Source organism: Coffea eugenioides, chromosome 4 (genome assembly GCF_003713205.1).
Source record: "Coffea eugenioides isolate CCC68of chromosome 4, Ceug_1.0, whole genome shotgun sequence".
Classification (NCBI taxonomy): Eukaryota; Viridiplantae; Streptophyta; class Magnoliopsida; order Gentianales; family Rubiaceae; genus Coffea; species Coffea eugenioides.
The window spans coordinates 17146846-17164411 of record NC_040038.1 but is presented as its reverse complement, the minus strand read 5'-3'; the positions used below and the strand labels follow the sequence as shown (position 1 = coordinate 17164411).

Below are 17566 nucleotides of genomic sequence, written 5' to 3'. Positions count from 1 at the left end.
TCAGTCTGGTCGTCGGTCTGCTAATGGTATGAAGAGGAAAAATGGAGTTGGGTCTTTAATTGAGCAAACAACGCCTGCCAAAAGTGGTTGAGAAATACCAGGTCTCGATCACAGATTATGTTGTTGGGAATGTTGTGTAATTTGAAGACGTTATCCATAAATGCTTGGGCCACTTCAACTGATATGTAGGGATGGCTCAAGGCCATGAAATGAGTATATTTACTTAAGCGATCGACCACCACCATAATAACTGTCTTACCTTGGGATTTTGGAAGTCCATCAATGAAGTCCATGGATATGTCTTGCCAAATCTTTTCTGGAATAGGGAGTGGTTGGAGTAACCCCGGGTACGCAACTGTGTCATATTTATTTCGCTAGCAAATTTCACAAGACAAAACAAAACTTTTGACATCTGCATGCATCCCCTTCCAATATAGAACGGAAGTCATCCTATGATACGTAGCATATACACTCGAGTGGCCCCCAATTGCCGTGGAATGATACAACTGTATAAGAGAGGTCTTCAAGGCAGTGTCGTCACCTACCACCAACTTTCCGTTCCTTCTAAGCAAATTATGCTCCCATGTATAGCGAGGATGTAAGGCTGCATTCTGTTGTTTGGCGGAGATGATTTGTTGGAGTTTAGGATCTTGCTCCCAACTCTGCCTGATCTGGTTCACTAAAGTAGAAGTAAAGGCAGTAATTGCCTGTAATTGTCCCGTATGGGGTACCCCGGATAAGGCATCAGCTGCCAAATTTTCACGCCCCTTCTTATAGATGACCTCGTAGTCATATCCCATTAATTTGGCCAACCATTTCTACTGATATGGAGTAGAGATCCTCTGATCAACCAAGTATTTTAAGCTTTGGTGATCAGTTTTGATCTTGAAATGTACCCCAATCAAATACGGCCTCCATTTTTGTACTGCCATTACCATAGCCAGCATTTCTTTCTCATAAGTTGACAGTGCCAGATTTTTTGAAGATAAAGACTTGCTCATATATGCTAAAGGTCTCCCTTTCTGCATCAACATGGCCCTTATTCCACTGCCACTAGCATCTGTCTCGATGACGAACTTTTATGCAAAATTAGGAAGTGCGAGTAAAGGGGCAGAAGTTAAGGCTGATTTGAGATTAGTAAAAGCTCCCTCAACTTCACTATTCCAACTAAACTTCTCATTCTTTAATATGTCATGTAAGGTTCTGCAAATGTTACCATAGTGCTGGATAAACCTCCTATAATAGTCAGTTAAACCAAAAAAACTCCGAAGTTCCTTGTGATTAGAAGGTCTAGGCCAACTGACCATGGCATGAATTTTGCTTGGATCAGCCGAAACTCCTTCCACTGAGATCACATGGCCGAAAAACTCAATCTGCTGCATCCCAAAGGAACTTTTGCTCCTCTTGACAAAGAGTTGGTTGTCCCTAAGAACTGAAAAGTTATCCTTATGTGCTCCAAATGGCTTTCCCACGAACTACTGTATATGAAAATATCGTCGAAGAAAACCAGAATGAATTTCCTCAAGTACGGTCTGAAGATAGTATTCATGAGGCTCTAAAATGTCGAAGGAGTATTGGTGAGCCCAAAAGGCATGACAAAAAACTCGTAATGTCCTTCATGGGTGCGAAATGCTGTTTTACCGATATCTTCCAACTCCATACTGATCTGATGGTATCCTGACCTCGGGTCTAATTTAGTAAAGAATCGAGCTCCAAATAGTTCATCCAAAAGCTCCTCAATAACTGGAATGAGAAATTTATCCTTTACAGTTGCTTTATTTAATTCCAGATAGTCAATGCACATTCTCCAATTACCATCATTTTTCTTCACTAAAACTACTGGTGATAAAAAAGGGCTCACACTTGGCTGTATTATGCCAGAAGTCAACATCTGTTTAATCTGTTTTTCAATTTCATCCTTCTGCAAATAGGGGTATCTATATGGCCTTACACTAATTGGTTTGGTACCAGCCTTCAAAGTAATTCCATGATCATGCTCTCTCATGGGAGGTAAGGAACTCGGCTCTTGAAATAAATCTAAAAATTCTGAAATTGCTAATTCAAGTTCTGGTTGAGGAGAAGCGCTAACCTGTGAGGTAGAGGTACTAGAATTCCGGGAGCCGTCCCCTTGCATTTCTACCCACGGGCTCAAGTGCCATTCCCCTTGCGCATCCACTTCCATTCTGTAGATTTGCACCTAATCTACCTGTGCAGGCTTCTTGAGAATTCTGCCAATCCTTTTAGCAGTCGTAAGCTTAATAAAGGGTTGAGTGGATCCCCTTAGGACGACTTTTTGTTTATGATGGATAAATTCCATTCTTAACTTGGGATAATTCCAACTAATATTCCCAAGTGTTGCTAACCACTGGCACCCCAACACCATTTCGCATCCACCCACTAGGAATATTCTAAAGTCGGTACAAAATTCTACTCCTTGTATTTTCCACATAAAATTCTTGCACTCCCATTCACTGAAGAGTTCCCTCCCATCAGCCACTGAGATCGTCATCCTTGGGGCGGGTTCGATCTTGCATCCCAGTTGTTTAGCTGCATCCGGATGTAAGAAATTGTGAGAGCTTCCTTCATCGATTAAATATGATCTGATTGCCTTCCCATATGCCCTGTCACCTTCATAGTGTGGAAATATGGGATGCCGACCAAGGCATGTAAGGATATAGCTGGCGACCCCTCTAACTCCTCAGGAATCACTTCTTCCCATGTTCCCTCGTCCTCTTCCCCTTCAACTTTACTGATATCATCAAACATTTCAATGGCATACAACTGTCTTTTCTTGCATTGGTGGCCTGGAGTGTACCTTTCATCACACCAAAAGCATAATCCCTTGACCTGTTTCATGTCCATCTCTGCGCTTGGTATCCGCATAGCACTGGTATGCTGCCCAGGCCCTTGAGCATGATAATGACCAGAAGGGGAACTCGAGCTAGTGTGGGGCACCACCACCTGACATGGATTTGATTCCAGCCACGGGTTCCTTCTTGAGGTGGGCGTAGGTAGTAGGCCACAATTCTCTTGCAATATTGCGAGGGTCATGGCCTGAATTAATTTCTTAGGAAAGAACATTCGAACACAAGCCTGAATCTCAGGCTTGAGGCCACTGAGAAAATAGCTAATGATATAACTCTCTGGAAGCTCCAGCCTATTGATCACTTCTTCAAATGAATCAATATAATTCTGGACTCTCCCCTTTTTTTTCAACCCCATAAGATTAGACATAGGGTCATCGTACAAATTGCTGCCAAACCGATCCCCCAACACCCTCACGTACTCTTCCCATCCTGGCAATTCTCTCGTCAAACTTCCCTTCATGTATACTTGGTGAGCATTGAAGGGCCTTTCCTTCCAAGTGGATCACCGCCAATTTGACTTTTATGTGAGATGGTGTCTCATCTACATCAAAGAACTGCTCGCATCTGACCAACCAACTCCTGTAGTCTTCGCCATTGAAACGGGGAAATTCTACCTTCGTGAATCGTGATAGCGCAAAGTAATTCTGAGAGTTGCGACTCGATCCCAGAGTTCCATCATTAGAGGCAGAGGGTAGTCAGGACTCCTGGGGGCTCTTCTGCACCAACTGGTGCCCTAGCTCCATCACCATGCTTCGCAAGGACTCCAATTCTTGATTCACTTGCTCTTGATGTTCCTTCATCATGTTCCCGAAGCTTTCCTCAAATTTGCGAATATCTTGAGATCTAGTACCTTCCACCATAGCTGCCGAGGAATCGACAGCTCTGATACGACTATTAACCAGCGAAATCAGAAAAAAAGATTGATGAACCAAAATGATCCAACTGGACGAATGAATCAACTAGAGAATTGATTGAAAGAACAATTCTGGAAATTAATTACAAAAATGATGAGACTGACCGGAGATCAGTGGCCATCTTAGATGAAAGATACAACTTGGAGAAAAAGCAAGGATAATGCATAAGACTAGCCCATCCCTCCCCTGCATTCTCATGTTTTATACATTTTGTTTACTCGTAACTAACTAGGTGTCGTAGCCGCTTATTCTAACTGAAATCTAACGAACTAACTAACTCTGCACATGCGCGCGCCTTTCCTGAAGAAGTCTCTGACATGGGATCCATGCTGGCATCCGAGCTGGCAGTCATAGTTGTTTCCTTCATATCAGACGCTGTCTTCCCCAGAGGTTGGTGCTATAGATTCTGCCATGGTTGTTTAGATAGTTGAATAGGATGCCATCTCCCTAAAAGGTATGATATGGTTAGGGCGGGCAATTGCATCTCTAAACTTTAAAAATCTAGAAATTTGACTAGTAAAAGTGTGGAATTTTTTTAGTTTATCTTACATTTGCACCCTTGAAATTACGAAAATCTTTTCATTTAGCTTCAATGACAACTAAAAATTATTTTGTTTGCTTGTTTGCATCTTTTTTATAGAAATGCATTTGTCATATTGCACCCCTATTAAAACTATCAACCCAAAACTAAACAAACCTGAAACTAAGTAGTGACTAAGTACTCTTCAAATTTGGTAGCTATGAAACTCTGGAAATCAGAGTTGCATTTTCTTCGCACAAATCATGTAGAACAATGAGTTTCAGTTTTGAGATGAAAGAGAACTTCAACTTCCTAATCACGCTTCTAACTTGTGAATCTCGATCAATTTATGTATCTCATATTCAGAGCTCTCATCTTTAGAGGTGGCAAGTATTCTAGGCTTCAATACGACTTTACCAATAGGAAAATTTTTTGTTTTTGTTTTTGTTTTTTAATGGCTATGGAAAGATGATTTAGGGTTAGCGTGACAGCTAAAACCTTAGGTCGAGCACCTTTCCTGTTTTTGTTAACAGCCAACAAGAATTGTCTTCTTCCTCCCATGGCGAGTTATTCAACAGAAAAAGAATATTGTGAATACAAATAATTAAACTTACTTAGCCGACGGTGAAAAGATAATTATTTCAACATGTTATGAGTACATATAATTAAATTTACTTAGACCCTGTTTGATAACCCAATTCAACACTTAAATTTAATGAATTCAGATCTTAACGTATTTAGATGCGTTTGATAACCAAAAATTAAATATCTGAATTAATTAAATTGTATTGAATTTTCTAAACAAAATTTGCTCCCAAAATTAAGTGATAAGCTATTCACTTATCACTGAATGTGATATACACTCAAATGTATTATATTTGATACTTAACAATTTAACAACTTAATGAATTCAGATTTCAGATTTCAACTTCAATTTTCAGACTTCAGTTTTATCAACACATCCTTAGTTGACAATGAAAAAATAATTATTTCAACATAGTATCATTGATATTAAACAATAGTAGAAATTTGATATTTAGGGATTCTAAAATGGTTTCTAGACTATATATTACATTTATTAAAGAAAATTAATACATTAAATTTGTCAAGAAAATTTTATAAGGATTATTGTAATTTTGATTTTAATGAGATTTGTTAGAAAAAAAAAAGGCTTTTGTTGTAGTGGATGATCAACTAAATTACAAGTATTTTTAATTGGCATCATTAAATCCGCCACCAAGAAATTATTTTTATGTTCATAATGACCAACAGTACAAAATAGTGCAAAATTGTCTAATAAAGTATGGTACTGAGTTCAACCGAAAATTATTTTGCAAATTGTACAATCTATTATAAACACATAAAATTATTTTGACTTAATTGTTTTTTCAATTTAGTCATGCCGAAGTAAAGTTAGCTATAATATGGGTGAGTTATAGGAGACATGATTTTTTATTCTTAATTGGAAATAGATATCTATATTGCATGTAAAAGGGAGATATTGAGGAGGTTTTGGTTTAATGGTTGTAATTGAAACATCAGTACTTAGAAGTCCTAGGTCCAATCTCCTTTTGATGTTATATCGTTTTGTGTCCTTGTCATAGAGGGTAAAATGATCCAATCACTAAAAATACAAAAATACAACTTTCCTTTTTGGTGTCATATCATTTTGTGTCCTTATCATAAAAGGTAAAATGATCCAATCACTAAAAAAACAAAAATACAACTTTTCATTTGTGTTTCACATTTTAAACTTCTTTATATTTACCTACGGATTAAACATCTTAACCGCTCTTTAACTTTAGTCCTCTATTCAATAAAAATACTTCTTTATTGTTTTATAATGACCCTAACTTATATTTTCTATTTGGCCTTCAACTTGGTGGTGATTTTTGTGCTAGAAATATTCTAATTGATAATGCTAGGGACGGGCACCCACCCCGTAGAAGGCTAATGGGGCTGGACAGGGGAGAATTTTTTCCCGCGTTAAGAAACAGGGCGGGAGGCAGGGATATACTCCCCCGCCCGCCCCCTGTTTAAATATATATTTATATGTATATATAATATTTAATTTAATTAGTTACAAACTTATAATAATGATATTATTAGTTATAAGTATTATATAATGTATATTAGTATATATAATATAATTAATATTATCAATTATACTAATAATTATACATGTCTACTAATAAAAATTATTAATTAGTTATACTAAATTTACTAATACATTTATACTAAATTCCTAATTACACTTAACACAATAACACTTTTTTCTAAAAAAAAATAATAATGACTTAGTGATTGTATTTATTTCAAAAGTGAAAACTTGACTACTTTAGTTGTATTTGTTTCATCATGTTGGATTATATTCAAATAGTTTTTGTTTGATTATTTTTATGGGTTTTAATTATAAATTACAATAGACAATGATTTGGTGATGTATTGATATTTTAATACTTAATTATTTGTTAAAATTTGACTACAATAAAATTATATTACAAATTTTTATTAACCCCGCAGATGCTCCTGTGCGGGAAATGGGGCGGGGCGAGGAGAAGTAGTGGGCAGTGGGGCTCTCCCGCCCCAAATTCGTTCCGTTGCCATTCCTAGATAATGTTGTAAAAAAAAAAAGCTGAAATTGGCAAGTGAGTTTTTTGGGTGTTTGTCTAAAACTTTATTGTAATTTGCTGTAAAAATTGTAAAAAAAATTTTTGAAGTATGTAAATTTTGGATATTTTGAAGTGTATAGTTTAAAAATTTTGAAAATTTTTTTGAAATTACTATAGTTAAAGTTGTTAAAAAACTTGTAACAAGCAAACTTGACAAAAAACTTTACTTGCCAAACAAGGCTGGCTAAGGGACTAAAAACACCTAAATAAAAGATAGAGGACTAAATTGACCATTTACCCAAACGAAAAAGGTAAAGGAAAAACAAACAAAGAAATGAAGAAGAATGACTAGGCAATTATGCTAAAAATGATTGGACCAGCAATGAAAAGCTTAGCTGGAAACCAAAAAATTTTCTTCCACTTTGTTTCTTGAATTCTTGCCAGATCTCCTAAATCATAATCCACACTATCGAAAAATCCCACCAGACCTCTTGAGATTTTCCCTCCTTGCTCCCTTGTCTTCTTCACTCTATGGAAGGCAGGAAGGCAGAATTTTTGTTGACTAACCAGTACAAGTTGATGTTGCCTAGCAAAATCTTGACATGGGTTATATTGTTTCTACTGATATTTCCCAGCTTCTTTCAGATATCCCATTCCAAGCTGGATTCCTATAGCTATTTAGCAGCAAAGCGAAAACGAATGAGTGAAAAGGTTCGCAAAATGTAAGCTTTTAATCCATGCTCAACGACCCTTTTCTCCAAAAGCGGCCAAAATAAAATGTTAAACTGATGACCCCTTATCAAATTTTGTATAATCTAAGCTGTTTACCTGTTTATTTACTAGAACAAACTCTGTGTTTCTGGGTATCTGTTATTCATGTAAGGTGGAGAAGTTTACTGTTTAATTGGTTTACTTTTAGGAGATCATATTTAAAATGAAGACTTTTTTTTTAAATCATGAATCTGCTGGAAAGTCATATGATTGCGGTAAGTTTTGGATTTTGTTTGTAGAAAGGATGAATACTATAGAGTGCTATTGTATTACCATGAATTTTTTTGGATGGCCAGCCTTTTTTACGGCACCATTATCTACACGGAATGTTTTTTGTTATGCTTGATTTATTTGCATATGTGTTGAATTGTCAATTTATTACATGAAATTTCTACTGATTGTTTATAGGTTACCTCATGTTTTCATCTGTATGCAATTGACCACAGGACATGTAGTTTCTGACTGTGATGATTCTGATGATTGTCTGACCTAGGCAAATAAGATGTTTCAAGAGTTTTGCCTACGCGAGTTGTTAGAAATTTGCATGTAGCAATTAACGGTTATGGTGCACAAGTTGACGAAATTGGTGGCTATGGTTCCTTGGATTAATTTAATTCCCATATAAATTTATCTTGACTTGATACTACAAATCTAACTACTAAGCTGTTTTCTGGGAAAGGATTTTGCTTGTATGCTTTTGGACTTAGACATTGTTCACGGCGTGGATAGAAGGAGGCTATAAGATGTGAAGTGAGCCAGTTTGTCCGGAGGTCGTTAGTCATAATTGCCATAAGTTCGTGACTCAGAAGCACAAAACACATAGAGCTTTGACGTTGATAGTGGATAAATCTCCTTTCATCTAGTACACCTAAGATGTGACAGTTTAGCACGAAGTAACCTTATAATCATGTTAATGTTCACTTGGCTGGCTGATACAGAATATGGAATAGGTGGTAACTCTTACACGGTTGCCTCAAAAAGCTTAAAGAAAATCATTAGGGGTGCTATGTAGTTATCTGCATATGTTTGGGGCTTTTAGGACAATGACACAAGGAAAATACATTGATTTCTGAAAATTTGATTTCTTCTGGAGGTATCTTTGCAATTGCAGACTTCTTTACTCTGGCAAAAAAGGCAAAAGGAGCAGCCCTCTTTGATTTCATTCCTGGTATTACGATAATTACAGTGCTATTTCCTTTCATGCTTGCACAAGGCAGTGGATTTACGGAATATAAAAGCAGCAACTTATTGGCTAGCAGGAGGTTAAATTTAGTGGGGAAATTGAAGTCTCTTTTACATTGTAACTTGGTTTCAGGAGAATCTTCATTTACATGGGTATTAATCAGCAAAGTTAAGAAAAAATAGCTTGAGTACTGCAACAGTTTTTCTTACATTAGGGAAGCAACGATTGTAAAATCAACTTCAGCAGTTCCTTTCATGGTTCTTGGTTGATACATTCCTATTCAAAAGAGCATTTGCCAAATGCTGTTTACTAGTAATGGTTTGATCCTTAATTTCTATGCATATGTTGAGCTATTTGTGGAGTTTATTGAGAATAATAGTCTTTTATATCTCTCTTTGTTTGTATGTTGAAGAAAAACTTGTGAGAATGACAAACAAAAATTAGAATGGGGGATTGAGAGAAATATGTGCATGAATACCTTAACATTTTGTGGCATGCAGTTAGTAACTGGTATAATTGTTTACTTCTGGATCAGGTTTTACCATGCTTATGACAACTACATGACCTATGCATTTCCGGTGAGTTTGAGCTTCCTTTTCCTGTATTCTTAAGGCACATGTCTTATGACTTTGGTATAGTATGATGGACTCTTGTGTGAAGTTCTATCCTACAATGATTGATTTTGAGTTGTTTTCCAGCATGATGAGCTGAAACCTCTGACCAAAACTTTCACAGATTCGCTTAGTGAGCTTGGAAATCTGAAGGTAATTATATTTTGTGGATGCCTCTCACAATAATGTGGAAGCAAGTCTTAACTATATCTACTCTCTCCTTTCAGCTGGAATATCTACCAGAACAGTACAAAGGATCAGCTCTCTCACTTATAGAATCATTATCCAGGTTTGGTAATATCCTTGCCTGCCAAATTTTTTATGGCAATGGCTGGTGATGCGTTCTTATCTTTTAGGTCCTTTGGCTGATTTTTTTTCTTGTTAATTATTTAATTTTTTCCATACATTCCTAGAGCTGGAAATATGTTATGCTGCCTAACTTTTCTGATTTTCTTTGTTGTCTCAGCCTTGTTGTCCTGGGTAACCAAACTGAGTTTGAGAAAGGAGTTTTTTGGCTGTCTGAAAATCTGACATTTGATGTTGATGCAAGGATAAATCTTTTTGAGGTGACAGATTGTTTGCTTCATTCATATACCCAAATTGAGTTACAGTATTGAAGGAAACTTGATTTACCTAGCCTAATGCTGGACGAAATCAATAATTTGACTATTGATAACATTATTTTAAAGTTTCGATCACTCAATTAAGGACAATATCTATCTTGGATTGAGTTCCAAATGAAGTATTTTGATACTTGTCTTTCCTGTTGATTGCTATTCTGTAGTGCAACATAAGAGTTCTTGGAGGACTTGTTTCTGCTCATATACTTGCAACTGATTCTACAAAAAACAGGTTAGTTCAAGGAACTTATAAGAATCAGCTCCTTGATTTGGCTGAGAATTTGGGAAGGCGCTTTTTACCTGCATTTGATACTCCAACTGGATTGCCATATGCTTGGATTAATTTAAAGGTATTTCCTACCACTCTGCATCAAGTATTCCTTAGTTGCTCACTTCTTTTGTTAACTAACGGAAAATAATCTGCATAATATTGAAGCATTTGTCCATACCTTTGGGCTGAATTTAGGTCTAAAAATCTTTGTCACCTCCTGTTATCTGGCCTGTATCTTTAGTTTTAAATACAAAAAAAAAGGAGTTGAGGCATGTTTGATTGTATAGTACAAGTTGTTTTAGCTTGAGGGCTTAGGTTTTCAACCTTCTGTTCCCAAATCTTCAGGGCTTAGATTTTTAATCTTCTACTGCTAAAGGGTTTGAATTTTGCAGTGTTAGCAAGCCCATGTAAAGAAATTAGACTATGTTTAGGGTGCTAATAAATGTTGGCTTTTTGGGCGAGGAAAGTGTGGTGGGCATGGGAAGGGAAGAAAATGTGTTGCACTGATCAACTTCAAAAGTATTTTGGCTGCAAACCAGCCTTGGGTAATGGAAATTATCTTGTTTTTTGCTTGAAAGTTCAACAAAATGGCTCAACCATTGCATCAAGCTACTGCAAGCAAAGAGCGAGATACTCTTCGTGGGATAGTTAAAATGTTAGTATCTAGCATCACATGATATTAATGGTGCCAACCCATAGAAAATTATTGAGCAACTGTCTTACAATCTTATTTGGGTTGACCTCTCCGAGTTTCATGCTCTCGAGTTTCGTGACCTCTCCATTTGGAACACAGGGCATTATTTACTAAATGCTGTAACTGTGAAGTTATCAAAATCCAAACTAAGCTGTATGGGGTGTTTTTGGAGCAAAAACAGAATAGGATTCAAGTTATTCATTATGATATGTTTTATTATTAATATAATTGTCTATAATAAAGATCTCTTTTGCCAGACAGTTGGATATAATTCAAGATATTTAGAGCTCTATATTACATACATATTTTGTGTTTGCATACACATAGCACAGATGCAAAGATATATGCATGCAAATCTCGAGTTTAGATTCGTGTATGTTCCTGTTTGTAATTATGTCAGTGTGAAAGATGGATTTGTAAAACCACATCATTACATTATTCTGTGGACAGTATGGAGTAATGGAGAATGAGACTACTGAAACGAGCACATCTGGCTGTGGTAAGTACTCTCTCTCTCTCCCCCTGTTTTATATTGTCGCCCATGTCCAGCATGCCTTTTACCGTTGTTGTTGGAGTTCTTTGTCCTGAAATTGGTTTTTATCCTTGTCATATTTTAGGGTCTTTGATCCTTGAAATGGGAGCATTGTCACGTTTAACTGGTGATCCAAGATTTGAGTCCGCTGCTTTGCATGCTCTTCGTAAGTTGTGGAGCATGCGGAGTTCGTTAAATCTTCTTGGAACTACCCTGGATGTGGTGACTGGAGAATGGATAGAACACTCATCTGGAATTGGAGCTGGTATGTGTTTTATTTTGGTTGCTAGCTTGCATAAATTGTTCATAAGACTGCTATGGTCAATTTAGTAACATCTGTTAATCAAAGTAATCAAAGTCTATTTAATGTCTAGATCACTTTCAGTTTCTTCTGCATATCTCATATCACTTTTTTTCTTGCCCCTGCTTCTGTTTCTATCGTGATACTTCTAGGGGTTGACTCATTCTATGAGTACCTTCTTAAAGCTCACATTCTTTTTGGGAGGGATGAGTTTTGGAGGATGTTTCAGTCTGCTTACATTGCTGTACAGAGATATTTTAGACATGGCCCATGGTTTGTCCTTTCTCCATTTTATTTAATCGCTGTTTTTGGATGCTAGTTAACTTTTTTCTTGTGTCTTTTTTTCATTTTCATTTTCTTTTTAAACAAGAAAATTCTTTTGTATTTAATGGCTCTTTTGTTTGTTCTAATTATTCAACCTCTCATTGTTGGGCTATTCTATGCTCAGTTTTTCTTTTGACCGCCAAATTGATCAAAACTACCATTTTGGGAAGTTGACCAAGAATGAACTGATAATAGGTATCATGAAGCTGATATGAGAACAGGAAAATCAACCTATTGGCAGCTTACAAGCCTGCAAGCATTTTGGCCGGGTCTCCAGGTAACTGCAAACAACATTGTTGAGTGTCTTTTTGAATCGTGTAGTAATTTTTTATTTTCTGTTGGAGTCAGGTGCTTGTTGGGGACATTCCAGCAGCTAACTTGTCACACCGAGAGTTCTATTATGTCTGGAAGAAATATGGGGTACTGCCAGAGAGGTAGAACATTTTACTCTTTCCATGATTCATTTTATTGGGACATCTTCTTTACACGTATGCTGGCTAGCACATAAGATTGTCAGGTAGATACCACTGACATAGTATGGATGTATTACAATCCAGATATCTTTTGGATCATATGATGTTGCACCCCACAGAAAAATACTATCCTTTGCGCCCCGAGTTTGCGGAATCCACATTTTACTTATATCAAGCAACCAAAGGTCTGCAACTTTCCTCAAATTCAGTTGCAGTTAGTATTATATCATTTGTTACTTATGATAGTAAATATGCTGATATTCATATCTACAGATCCTTGGTATATGGAAGTGGGTGAATTGATTGTAGATTCTCTTAATCTATACACTAGAGTTGAAGGTGGTTTTGCAAGTATTAGAGATGTGACGAGTATGGAATTAGAAGATCATCAACATAGCTTTTTTCTTTCTGAAACGTGAGTACTTTGAATTTTGAAAGCACAATAGTTTGTAAGCTCTCTGCTGCATTTGATTATAATTCATATTGTTCACACTGTACCTTTGGTTAATGTATTCTGGCCATAGACATGAACCATGTTCTTCAATTTTTTTTTTCATTTCTTTTTTTTTTTAATTTATAGGTGCAAGTATTTATATCTTCTTTATGATGATTCATTTTTGGGCGACCGTAATTACATCTTCACTACTGAAGGTCATCCTCTGCCAGTTTTAAGCTCTTGGCGTGAGAAGCTTCCTGAGGCTTATATTCCAAGTAACTGGACATATGTTAAGGTGCTAGTTCCACTCTCTATACTTCAATGATTTCTTTCTGCTATCTGATCTCACTGGTTTGTATTGTTTTCTATTGTATACTTTGCTATTTTTTACCATTCCTTCTGTGTTCTGGTGTTTTGGAACATAATGAAATTTATGTCCGAGTGTGCTGTTTCATTAATTGTAATTACAATTGTTATGCCTATCATCATAATTTTTTTTTTGGTTAGTGTTCTATTTTGTCTGCTTTTTCATTGGAAAAAGAAATATAAAAGCAAAATCTTGCAGATTCTGGTTTGCAGCTGCATCTCAAAGATTCTGGTTCTCTCTGTCCTGTTGAAATTTGAATTCATTCAAAAACATGGTTGATTGTAGGATTAATAGTGTTGAGGGACATTATTCTTGGATTTTTCCAAAACAAATACCATGACTACTTAATAAGGTTCATTCACTCCATTGGTAGCTCATATTATGCGCTTCACAATTTGCGTCTTGTGCTCTTATTTTACAATTTATAATGTGAGAGGAGAGGACAGTTCTCCCTTTGATTTACTGGGCTCAATCATCTGCCAAAAGACAGAACTGTTGACTTTCCCCTGCACATCCCACCTGCTCCTAAATGTCAAATCAGCAGCAAACTCACACTAGCCCATGGTCCCTACCCATCAATTACTCCCTCATTCCACCAAAACAGAAATGAAAAAGTTGTCAGGACAACCAGTTTCAGATAAGTCTCCCCCAAAGACTCTTCTTCTCTCCCTCCTCGTACACTTCTTGTTCCCCTTGTGCCAGATCTAATTGGCCGGATCTTTCTTTACATCTTTTCTTCCTTCCAAAGTCAAATATTCCCTTTGTCAAAATGTTAGACTGCTTATTGCAATTTGTAAGGTTTGTATTTTGACAATATGATTGATGTAGAAATGTTTTCATTTTTCCTTGAGTGGTTCTCCAAGGATGATAGCTGAAAGCTGCCAGAGAAATGGAATAGTGTAGTTGGCTTGTTGATTTGTGAGATGGCAGAGGACAGAGCACAATGATACTTGGGCATTTTTGTGAAAAAAAAAAGGGAAAATGAGACACTGGCTGCAAGATGAGAATATACATAAAAACACACACACACACAAAATATAGACAGGTAGACAGATAGATAGCACACAAATATGCACACTGAGCAATTTAAAATGTTTCTTGCGTACTGGCAAAAGGATAATCAGCAATAATTGCGGGAGCAGAAGGCAGAAATGCATTTAATCATTGCCTCATGTGATGGAAGAAAAAATGACGTATTAGGAGAGGGCTGGTGGGTTAAGTTACATAACTTATGGAGTTGGAGCTTTCTCCCTTCAGTGATTGGGCTTGAGGCCTCTGCTTTGTCTTTTGCTGGCGGGTTGGGCAGCAAATTTCTTGTGTCTGACCTCAAATGATGTCAGTACCTACATATAAACAACAAAGATATTCTTAGTGTTAGCATCATGGAACATTTTTTGTTACATGACTTCTGTATTCTGGGACTTATACGTGATTACTGGAGTTCCAAGTTTTGTCTGAGTAGGTATATTATCATGGTGCATGTAACTATTAATATTTTCTTTTGTTAGACGCATGTAGCAATTATTCGTTGGTTTGAAAACTTTGTGCAGAGTGAAGAGCAAGTAAAACGAGCAAGTGCAATGTCAATGCGAGTTTGTCCAGCCACTGCACTAGAATGTGGGCAGGGTCAGCCACGGGTGGAGAGTGCCTGCCACATTCCTGACTCTCGCGCAGACCATAGATGCTTTAATGACGATGACTGTGGTGTTGATTCCAGCAATTGCAGACGTAGATCATGCAGTCTGGCTGGCTACTGTGGCCAATGGTTGTTCATTTGAAAACATGAAGAACCTGCAATTTTTTAAACGAAGATTTAAACAAAGGTGATGTCGTTTAGTTTGATAAAAGCTGATTTCACATATATGTAGGTAAAGCATACACCATTTTGTCAGATATTAGAAGCAAAAGAGCTCATACACATGTATAATACAATGATCTGCAACTTGAACAATTTTGTATCATAATGAATAGAGCAGAAATTTCATTTCACAGTGTCTTACAGGCTAAGTGTACTCATTTGTTGCTGTCAGGAACTAAAGAATACACTGAGAAGAATGAATAGTCAATTTAAACATCTTCAATTCCCCTCTTGACATTTCATTATGTAGTTAATTACTGTCTTCTCTTATCTCCTCCTTTAGTGTTGCATGCTAGTAAGTATGTGCCTTTTGATTTCCAGCCTTGTAATCCAACAGATGTCCACCTTCCGTTGAGTTTATTGGAGCCCGTTTGCCACCAATAAAAGTTTAAGTAGCTACTCAATTCTTTTCAAACGAATCTTTTGGTTTAAAATGCCACAGTTATGGAATTTGAAATAACCAAAATAGTTAGAAGCATTGTAGATCGATAATGAAACTTGTGTAATGCACGTAAGAAAAACAACTGAAGAATATTTAATTGTAGTATTGTCATTTTAAATGACAAGGAAAGTATGTGTAATTTTTCAATCCTCAGGGGGAGCTCAGTGAAGTTGTCAGAAATCTCAAAGGAGGTGTCTGAAATTATCCCGTGGGAAAAAAGGGAATGCTTCGAAGAGAGGCAAAACTTCAACAATTTTGATCTTACATATTTTACCGAAGTGATAAAAAAATTACAAATAACGAGTTGGCATGTTCTATTATAAACGGACCCATGAATCATCTAGTTGGTAAATTATCACAAGTGTCCTATGATTAAGTTCCTCAATGATAGTAAAATTTGCCAGACAATGAAATGTAGTGCCCTCTTTGACAAACCAATTCATTATTTAAAGTTAATGGATTCAGAGTTTAATATGTTGAAATATGTTTGATAATTAAAAATAAAAATAAAAATGAACATCTTAATTAATTAAGTAGTTCTAAATTGTTTAAGCAAAATTTACTTAAAACTATAAGTGATAAACTGTTCACTTATCATTTAATATAAAATACATTCAAATGTTAAGATTTCAGTACTAAATAATTCACCAACGTAATAGATTAAGATTTCAGAATTTATATTTCAAAACTTCATATTTTAGTTTTATAAAATGCACCTTAAGTTTGTATAATTTTTAAGCTTCACCTCAATACTGTTGTCATGCAAGTGTAAATAACATTCAAGGCGTACTTAGGCAGATTCAGCACTTATAACTTACCCCAAAACCTAACTCCCAAATAAAAAAAATGGGTGCCCAAGTCATAGGCGATATTATGTGAGCGAGATATAGGACATAGTTTGAAACAGTTGCTACAAAATTATAGGTTAATCAAGGCAAATTTTTTTTTTTTTTGTGGTTCTTTTTTAAATCTTGGCCTTTTTTGTTATTCTTCCTACATTTTACTCCAAATTTTTCTTCAAGTAAACTAATTACATTCATTAGTACCCAATATATTAATATTTCCTCTAGTCTTAGTATATACACTGATGGATCCGGATGCGTGCCATGTCATCTCACTTTGAATTTAGATATCAAATTTTGCAAATATAGCATGCATCTAAACCTGCTACTGTCAGTGTATAAAAGATTTATCCTTATTTATATACTTATCTTAACTGAGCGATAACAAAAGGGTAGTGCACTATTAAAATTTTGTGTTATTCCTTTGTTGGAAAATTTGGAAAAACTTCAATTGGAAGATTCAAAATTAATGAGAAGGTGTAACACCAATACTTATTCTAATATATTCCATTTATTATTAATATATGAAATTCGAAATTACGCCAATAATAGTTTAATAATAGAATTTGAGAATCCAATTTCAATTATCATTCCAAAACTGTTCCACCAACCCCTAAAAATTGGATATTGTTGTACCATATCAGATGTCAGGTCTATACTGGTTTTGGCCCATTTTTCTATTTTGTCCTAAGTTCCATTTCTCCCAATTTTTTTGCCCTTTGGTGTAATTAGGTTACAAAATAGTGTAATACAAGTTTAAATATGGTGTAATTGAGTTGAAAAATAACATAATAAAATATGAAATTACTAATTCATCCCAAATAGAGCAAAATAGAATTTGGGAGGCCCCGGATCCCAATCATGCCCTAGTACTTAGGCATCCCTTAACCCTCAACTCCTCTATGAAATAACGTACCTTATTTTACAA

General features: G+C 36.0%; 1 protein-coding gene across 3 annotated transcripts; it reads left to right on the top strand.

Annotated features, from left to right (window-relative positions):
* The first annotated feature begins 7389 nt into the window (after nt 1–7389).
* On the top strand, nt 7390–15485 carry LOC113768341 (alpha-mannosidase I MNS5). Of its 3 annotated transcripts, none has more exons than XM_027312660.1 (15): nt 7390–7635; nt 9403–9445; nt 9566–9631; nt 9706–9767; nt 9945–10044; nt 10263–10448; nt 11514–11562; nt 11681–11860; nt 12082–12169; nt 12416–12497; nt 12569–12654; nt 12778–12878; nt 12967–13108; nt 13274–13424; nt 15047–15485. In XM_027312660.1, the coding sequence occupies exons 1-15, from the start codon at nt 7445–7447 to the stop codon at nt 15272–15274; spliced, it is 1755 nt and encodes a 584-aa protein (XP_027168461.1). In that variant the 5' UTR covers nt 7390–7444; the 3' UTR covers nt 15275–15485. The 3 variants fall into 3 exon arrangements, with proteins under 3 accessions (XP_027168461.1, XP_027168460.1, XP_027168462.1); XM_027312659.1 differs by having other exon boundaries at nt 12049–12169; XM_027312661.1 differs by having other exon boundaries at nt 7547–7624; nt 12049–12169.
* The last annotated feature ends 2081 nt before the right edge of the window (nt 15486–17566 follow it).

Excerpts from the sequence above, each read along its gene's own strand:
- LOC113768341 (XM_027312659.1), top strand. The coding sequence starts at position 7,445 with ATGGAAGGCAGGAAGGCAGAATTTTTGTTGACTAACCAGTACAAGTTG. Across the intron at positions 9,446-9,565 it reads ACATGACCTATGCATTTCCG|CATGATGAGCTGAAACCTCT; the intron begins GTGAGTTTGAGC and ends GTTGTTTTCCAG. Across the intron at positions 13,109-13,273 it reads AGCTTTTTTCTTTCTGAAAC|GTGCAAGTATTTATATCTTC; the intron begins GTGAGTACTTTG and ends TTTAATTTATAG.